This window comes from Nanorana parkeri, unplaced genomic scaffold, assembly GCF_000935625.1.
Source record: "Nanorana parkeri isolate BGI_ZX_2015 unplaced genomic scaffold, ASM93562v1 scaffold775, whole genome shotgun sequence".
NCBI classification, from domain to species: domain Eukaryota; kingdom Metazoa; phylum Chordata; class Amphibia; order Anura; family Dicroglossidae; genus Nanorana; species Nanorana parkeri.
Window position 1 is genome coordinate 2,395 of NW_017307043.1, and position 9,086 is coordinate 11,480.

At 38.8% G+C, this 9,086-nt stretch overlaps 1 protein-coding gene across 2 annotated transcripts in view; it reads left to right on the forward strand.

Moving 5' to 3' along the window:
* The first annotated feature begins 4,934 nt into the window (after positions 1-4,934).
* Positions 4,935-9,086, forward strand: part of HAPLN1 (hyaluronan and proteoglycan link protein 1) — a 35,424-nt gene continuing 31,272 nt past the window's right edge. For both annotated transcript variants that reach the window (XM_018564730.1, XM_018564729.1), the window contains exons 1-2: positions 4,935-4,994; positions 5,090-5,216. In XM_018564730.1, the coding sequence (XP_018420232.1) occupies positions 5,117-5,216 (100 nt within the window). In that variant the 5' untranslated portion in view covers positions 4,935-4,994; positions 5,090-5,116. The remainder of the gene's footprint in view (positions 4,995-5,089; positions 5,217-9,086) is intronic.

A 9,086-nucleotide genomic window follows, 5' to 3' on the forward strand; every position in this document is an offset into this window, starting at 1 on the left:
CCTCGGCTCAGTCGAGCCGAAGAATATGCCTTCGGCTCGACTGAGCCGCTCGGCCGACTTCGGGAGCTGTACAGGCTATAGTGAATAGCCGGTACAGCAGCCCTTCGGTTCTACTGAACCAAAGGGGTCCTGGGGCCGAAGCTAGCCGAAGGATCAGCCGAAGCTACGGCTAGATCCTTCGGCTGCTTTGTGAATAGACCCCATAGAGTTCTTTTTTTCATCAGCTCTCACCCTTCTTCCTAAACTTTTTTTACCATGAAAAAAAAATGTAATTTCAAGGCTGCTGTGAAATGGAAAAGGCAGAACTACTGTTTAGTTAAAGAGAAACTGTAATTATGTTTGGTTATGTCTTCAATTTTTATACTTATTTCTTCATTTTTTTTATTAATATTTTTTATCAAATCTATATTTTACAAATAAATGTTTAATAATAGATGTACCCAAAACAGTGGCTTTGCAGAGCAATTTAGGTTTTGTAAGAGACTTTCAGTAGTAACTCGTTTTCTTTGTGGCCATATTTGCCTGATTTAATCTTGATATCTTGATTGAGTCTTGCATAAACGGAGCAAGCAGAGGTGGGGGAAGGGGCGAATCACCTTTCTGACTTATTCAACTGTTGTTGTTTGGGCTTCAGCTATTCAGCTTTGTAAACAGCAGGGACGTGTGGTCAGGGGAGGCGGAGCCTCACCTAGTATTATGGAGGAAAAAGCTGTCAGCTTCAAGTCTAAAGCTGACAACTTTTCCTCCATTCAGACTGGCTTCTAGCAGGTTACATGGCAGGGAAATCCTCCCCGCTGTGTAACCTGTCATGGACGGAGCACTGCCTGTTAATTACAGGCAGCACTGCATCTGGCTTTTGACAGGTAGTTAGGTTACATAGCAGCGGACTCCCCCACTGCTTGTGTAACCTAGATAATGAGGAAAGATCTGTCACAGCCTCTACTCTATGTTAGAGGTGTGAGTTCTGTGGATGGCTTGGACCAATGGCAAAGCGCCATTGGTCCAAGCTGTCCAATCAAAAAAAGAAAGAAAAAACCCACTGAGGCCATCTATCTCAATGCCTCAGCAGTGGCGAGCAAGTGAGGGACAGGGAGGCTCCTACCTGTCTCCTCCCTCCCTCCTTCACACTAGCTTGGGGAGAAGGGTTGGGGCGGGGCTTTGGCAGGTGGTGGATGTGCTTCTGAGGCTGGTGCAGGGCTTCATCAGGGCAGGACATGACATGCTGGGGGCCAGGCTGGGGAATGCCTCACCCGCAACTAAAGGTACCGCACGTCACTGGTAAACAGGTTTTTTTCTTTCAGCAAGGCAGCTAAGGTTAGCATGGTAAACATGTGAAGGAAGATAGCACTACTGCAGTTGCTGGCTGGAAATAACACATATTCTTGTCTCCTACTTGTCTTGCCTAAAAAATAAACATTTGTAATTATATTAGTACATGGCATAATAAATTAGGAAAGAGTACATGAAAATTCAAGGGAATATTTATAGAGCATTGAATGTGACATTCACCAAACATTTAGAGGTAGCCCTATAATTAATCCCCTGTAATATAAAACACCTACTTTACTCCCCTCCTCTATAGTTTTAAGCTAAAGTTGTTGTAATGGCTATACCAAGTAGACCTTCATAAAGTAAGTTGTAAGAGGACATGCCTTATATTTCATTATAATATGGCTAACCTTATAAATGTATAACATTACACATTCTTTACATTTTTTTACTTGTATATGTAATATATTTAGTTATAGTTTATACAGCTCAGGTTGCTGGAATAGAAATACCAATAGACCTTCAAAGTAGGTTGTAAAAGGATATATCTTATTATTCTTAACAATATTGCTAATATTGCTAAATAATTTATTTGATTTGTATATGAAATGTATTTAATTGCATTTAAGGTATATATGCTCAGTTAAGAAACCCTTTGTTTACTGAACAAAACTAAGATTCAAAATGACGGGGATAACATCACCTTTGTATCCTTGAATGTAAAATTCTGCTTTGATTACGACTTTCTATGCCTCAAAAATACACCCATATTAAATAAAGCCCACAACTCACCCCAGCTCACACTATTTAATAGAAAATTACATACTAATTTGCAGGTGTCATAAATATGCCAGCTATCTATATTCCCAATGCTTTGCAAGAAGCTTGCTTGGATCTGGTAATGCTCTAACATGATTGGAAGCATTTACACACCATTGCTGAACAAAAAGTGGTTGTTTGTATCCTCATACATATTGACGAGCATACTATTCCAATCCACCCATTGGGTACTGCAGTTTAGGATACTTCAGTAAGTGTACATAATTAAGTTTTTCAGTAATCCTCTGTATGTACAACAGTGAAGAATGGAGTCTTAGCATCTAAAGTTGTTTGTGGCTTTTGTCCAATCTTTCAATTAGGTATGCTCCCTCTGTGACTTCTTTGGCAGCTTCTTCAATGTGTCCAATGTTTCAATGTAACCATACACAGATATGAAAGTTATTCAGTATTTGAGATTCCAACCATTTTATGACTCTTTTGCCATGTATGCTTTTGCAAATAGCAGATGATAGCATGATCATGATTTATGGTCAACCAGACTTGTTGGAGATTTCCATTTGTTGTCACATTAAAACAGTATATGGAAATGTTTACTGCAAATGAGTTTGTTAATTTATATATTTTTATTTCTATTTCACAATGATCTGTCTCTGTGACATTCTGTAGCCAATATCCTTCTTCCTTGGCTGTTGTCAGTGAGATAGGACATTCCTAGCTAAGGTCCATAGGACAAGTACTAAGAGATAGAGCATTGCGCACAGTATGGAAAGCAACTTGTTAAAGAATACCCAGGAAGCCCTCTTTCTTGCCCCCAACCACATACTAACACAGGGGGGTCACCAGAACATAACAGACACCATGTTTTACCTGAATTTTAAGCAATGATATAAGCCTAGGTGTTAAAACACTAGGGGTAGAAGAATAATAAGTAACAATTACCGTATTCCTCACTTGGAAAGGCTTCCTCGATGCTGTCTGCAACCGGCCCCCCAAAGACGGTTGCACACAGTGTTTCTTTAACGCACTCCACCTGGGAGTTGCACCCTGACATAATCACATACATTGCAGGACCAATAGCCCTGCATTGTACATGAATACAGAGAGGGCTTGCCCACAAGCCAAAGCGTTGGAAAGAGTAGGGGAGTGTCGGAGCCTGTGCTGCTTACTGTTCTGCTTGCTGCAGGCTCTGACAAGAGGAAGCAAAGCCCAATATGGCTGCCTCTACACAAAGACTCAGTGCACAATAAGGCATTGTAAATCATTAATGGGGAAAAGATCATGAGAGACCACAGGCAATACTGGTGACTAGTTCATTGCTTTCTCTCTGCCTTTAGGGCAACGTTTTCTGAGTTCAGTTCCTTTTGAAGCCTAATAAGCACAGAAAACAACCATTGCACAGGAATTTGTTAGTAAAAACATTCCCCAAAATAATTAAAATTAAAGACAAACTAACTTACTGGTTTTAAATGAATTGCACTCTGTTTCCTTTAAAACCAGCTGCCATAAGGTACACTTTCTTCTTCACTCTGCAAATGTTCTTGTTTACATGCAGGTGGAAGTACAGCTCCAGCTGTACGTCTGTGCTTGCTCAGATGTAAGTGCTGCACGTCTCAATAGATCCACAGCACTAGAGTTGCATCTCCATCTCCCTCTTCACCTGGCCATTCTCAAAACGCACAGCTCAGGCTTTGTTTTGAAAATGGCCAGGAGGAAAGGGAGGAAGAAATGTGACCATAGCACTGAGGTCTATTGAGATCTGCAGCGCTTACATCCAGGAGTTGTACTTCCCTCTGCATGTTAACAGGAACATTTGCAGAGTGAAGAAGAAAGTGCACCTTAAGGCAGCTGGCTTTGAAGGAAAGGGATTGTGCAGCTCATCTAAAACCAGTATGTTTTTTGTGCCTGGAGTTGGGCTTTAACAATATCTACTGGGCATCATTTAATCATGACAACAGTACGTGCCATATCACCTAAGGGCTTAATCTTTTTTTTCTTTCATATCAGCTTTGTTTCATAAATATTTCTGGGCCATAGTTGGAAGGGGTGAACACATAAAGAATAACCTTTAGGTACCACATTGGAGTAAATTAGATTCATTATATGCAGTGTCCTGATAAGTCCTTGTTAGATTAATTGCATTCTAGAACTCATCTTTCTTTGCCAAGAAACAACGGAGAAAAATTAAATTATTTAAATGCTGGCTGACCAAAGCCATTTATTAGTTCATTATTTTTTTCAACAGTTCAGGATATAAAAATAATTTAGACACAAACTTCATCAGCTTAGCACTAAAAATGTTTCCAGCTACTTTTGAAATGTATCTCATTTTTATTATATTCTTAGAATATGTTGTAGTCTCTGGAAGATACCCTGTAAATTATCTAAGTTTTAAAACCACTTATTAATCCATTATATTCTAATTTTTCTAATTCATAAGCAGTGGCTACAGATCTCTCTGCAGTCTACTGACTATCTCAACTGCTTGCTGAGTCCGGCTGTGTACCTTAAATAAGTGTGTCAGCATTCTAGGTAGCAATGAATCGAGAATCAATCTGTACAACTGCAGTGCTACCACAGAGCACTATTATGATGCTGTATAAATGCATGGTTTTATATTATATCAGATTAAAATGGTAAGTGCCACTGCGGTTAAACAGCTATTTTAACTAGTATTGACCTTTGCGTGGCCGAAAAATGTTTAATTTAACAGAAGCAATAAATATTGCTGCTATGGTAGGTGTAATTAAGCAGTATTTTATTGTTAGCCACTTCATTAAAACATTCATGATGAGTAAAAGTAGTCTTATATGCACCATGTATATTATTATGTGTCAGTTTACAGTTACTATAGCTAATTGATGGTTTACCTCGTCATTTATCAGTTGCAGTAACTTCTCTAATGCAGAACAGGACAAGCAATGTTGTCAAGGATTTCCCCACTGATGGTAATGCTGGAACAAGTTAAGCAGCAGAAGCAGCACAGACGTTGAAGCTTTTCTACTTTTCACAAGCCTCTTTTTCTATCTTATGATTTTTTCAGTGAAGAAAATCCATTTGGTATCCGAAGATGAAGAGGGTACTTTTCCTGGTGCTAATCTCCTTCTGTTGGGCTGATCATCATGGCAGTAACTCCCCAGTGTACACTGACAGGATCATTCACGTCCATGGTAAGACTACGGTCAAAGTAGGCACGTCAATTTGTTTTCAGGCATTTATGTGGTATATAATATGTTGCTGTTTGCATCCTGCTTCTCTGTATCATATTATGCTGCATTGATCCTACCTCCCCCCTTTAACCTCTCTTTACTTTTGCTAAGTTTGCATTAGTATACTCTCTCAGCAGTGTTAGCTTATTATGACAAAAGGTGCAGCTTAGGTTTAACATTTATTTGCATCAGTATCTCTGTGCTGAGTGTTGCTTTTCTTTCTGATTAAGAAACAGAGCAATTTAGTACCACTGCAGTGTCCTTCATGCTAAAGATATGGGGGATGTTAAAATCCTGGTATGTAAAATTACTGTTTTTTTTCAGATGGCTAAAGTGATGTCCTTACCTTAGCTGTAGGCTGTATTCTAAAATCCATAGCAATTCTGTATGAGCATTTTTGCTTTTTCCCTTACAGCATGCATCTGCAGCAGGATGTAATTCTGCAGTGCATGTCAGCTTTTCAGTGTTGGCATCAGTAATTGAAAAGTCACAATGCCAGAAAAAATACAGAGCTTGCACATTGTTATTTTATGGCATGAAAATGAAGTTTATGTATATTTATTTAGTAGAAATTGAACAGTTGAATGTGAAAAAGGGGCCTCTATTCTTTCTTAGCTGCAAAGGGTTACTCTAGAAATGACACCGAGGCCATATAAAGACTGCAACATATTTTAATGACAGCTGTAAGTCTTGAAATGTGATGTGTGGGTCTCATTAATGTATCATATAAAATGTATTCGAGTGTACACTGCTGCCAGAGAGGCCGGGATGCTTTGCTTCTGTATCTTTGCCATACAGGCCCCTAAATGCTCATGACAACATTGTCCAATTTAAGAAAGTGACGCCCACTGACAAGCTACGATTGCAGTGCATCCCAATATGTGAATGTGTTTTTAGCTAGATCCATAAAGAGCAACACTAATTAGCTCATTGCAGATTCCTTATTAAAAAAGGAAATGCGGCATTCTGCCATTAGAGAGGCTGCGTAGTTATTAGCATAGAGACATAGGAAATTATTCTTATTCTTATTATTATACAGGATTTATATAGCGCCAACAGTTTGCGGAGCACTTTACAATATAAGGAAGACATTACAGCTACAATACAATTCAAGACAAGATGGTAAGGAGGACCCTGTCCTTGAGAGCTTACATTCTAAAAGGGAGGGGCAAATGATACATGATAAGGTAGCTGTGTGGTGATGAATTGTTATTAGCAGACTTATTCAGTATTTTAGAGCAAAGGTTAGAGTTCAGGTTCACCACCACGGGTTTGAGGCGTATCTTGTGGGTTCCAGACTTTCAGTCTTTGCACAAATTCGCCCAGAAGAATTTGTTTTTAAAACCATTTGCTATGCGCTACATGTCCTTTGAACAATGGGTAGCATGTTTAGAAGGATTAGTAAGTAGCTTTTGAATAACCTTTTAGATTGTAAGCCCTCACGGGCAGGATCCTCCTTATCATCTTGTCTTGAATTGTATTGTGATTATAATGTCTTCCTTATATTGTAAAGCGCTGCACAAACTGTTGGCGCTATATAAATCCTGTATAATAATAATAATAACCCAACCCCCTTTCTATAAAAGAGGCAGAGCAGCTATAGTGTCCACATATTGGAAGCTGCTCTAGGGAAAGGATAGAGAAAGCTGACAAACTTAATGGGAAAAGATGAGGGTCAGTTAGGATACTGTACTTTAATTCTGAATGCTAGCTCTTTGGACAATTAACACTTTTTGCTTTTTTTATTTTTATTACATGGGCTTTTGTCTTTAATTTTAATATTTGGTTAACTTGTAGTCAGCGGTTACTTTTAGCTGCTCTCCTGTCCTTAGCAAATTTTAAACTTTAAAAAAGAAATGGGCTTTTGTTTCAGGGGGTGATTTTTGGGTTTTTTTAATTAATTTTATTTTGTTTATTACTTTTTATTGCCAGACTCCCTTAAAAAAGTTGGCTTTTGTTTCAGACCACCTGTTCTTAAGCTGCCTTTTGTTGGCAGCATGCCACTAAATAGTTTGAAAGAAAAAAAAACTAGCAAGCAGTAGATATATGCAAAAACATTTTTAAAAAACGCATTAAAAGCGGTTTAAACATACCTTGTATCTTCGCTGCGTGCTCCCGTCCGAAAATCTGAAAATTCTTGGGCAGCCGCAAAGCATCTTGGGGCGGGCGCATGCGCAGTTCAGATTTTCGGCCGGGAGACGAGGAAAGACACAAGGTAAGTATATGGACGGCGCGCAGACACCGTGGGACAGGAAGTACCAGCAAGGACAGAGGAGTCAGCGCTGGATCGGAGGCCCGCAGCAACACTGGAGGGATAGATGAAAACTACAGGAAAGAAGAAGAAGATGCGATTAAGAAATATAATTTAAGGTAAGTGCTTTAATATTTTTGACTTTAATGTCACTTTAAAGTGTATTTCCACTTTCCCAGCCAAATTGGGATAACACCTGTATTATATTTGTTAAATGTTCCTATCCACATAGCATAAGCTAAAAAAAAACAAAAAACTGCTTTTTGCAGTTTAAATTAGGATTAACATTTCTTCTTGCTTCAATTTCTTTAGAATGTTAGAAGGAACTGTAAGGGGTGAGGGGTCTGAGGTGGCTTTTCCACTGTATGTTAATGAAGCTTATCAGCTAAACACAATCCTCAAATTTCAGTCCCAAGTCTTACCATTGGGACAGATCACTCTGAAAGGGCTTAGAAAAATCTGGAATCAGCCATCTTACCTGATTTAACAAAACATCTAAAAGGTAAGAGATTTTTAAAGTTATTTTTCAGTATGCTATGTGAATCGGAACACATAATAGACGTATGGAGGAGTTTCCCTTAATTTGTCTACAAAAGTGGAAATACACTTTAAATAAGTCATTGTAATTACATAATAATAGTGCAAGAAAATGCACAAATAATAATGGCAAAACTCCACAAATACATTTCCAACATAGTTTGAGTACCCCAATAAAAAATATAAGACATGATAAAAACAGAGAAGTAAACCCACAAAGTGCAATTAGTAACTAATAATCAAGAATTCTATTCTAGCATGGTAAAAGTACTGTAACTAGTGAGTACTGGAATCCGAATAAGTGAGCTCATCTGAACTAGTGATGAGCCGAACAGGTCCGAGTTCGGTTCGAATTCGATCTTTAGAGCGTCCAAAAAGTTTGAATTCAAACTCGAACTCAATGCAAGTCTATGGGGTAGAACTTTCAAAAACAATTGTCCCCTTTTAAAGGGCTTATATGCAAGTTATTGGCCATAAAAGGTGTATGGGGATACGGGTACTGCCCTGGGGGACATAAATCAATGAAAAAAAATATTTTAAAAAATACAGTTTTTAAAGGAGCAGTGGTTTTAACATCATTTAAAGGGTAACAATAAAAATGAAAAATGACTTTAAATATCGTGCCTGGGCAGTCCCCCTAAACTGGCTGTAAAGTTGCAAATCTGTACAATGTGTAGAACAATGCTGCAGCAAAACTGACATTTCTAAAGAAAAAAAAAATTACATTTTTATTTTTAAAGCATGCAGTACCCCTTTCCAAACAATACCAGACCCTTTAGGTCTGGTAGGAATGTTGGAAGGTACCAAATAAAAAAAAAAGTGTGGGGTTCCCCCCAAAAGTCATACTAGACCCTTAAGGTCTGGTAGGAATATTTGAGAGGGCCCCTGTGTAAAAAAAAAAAAAAAAAAAAAGTGTGTGGTGTTCCCCCTCAAAGTCATACCAGGTCCTTGATCCGATCATAGGCCTGGCACGGCCGGAAAGGTGGGGACGAGCGAGCAACCCCCCCCTCCCTCCCATACCAGGCCACATGGTCGCAGGGTCG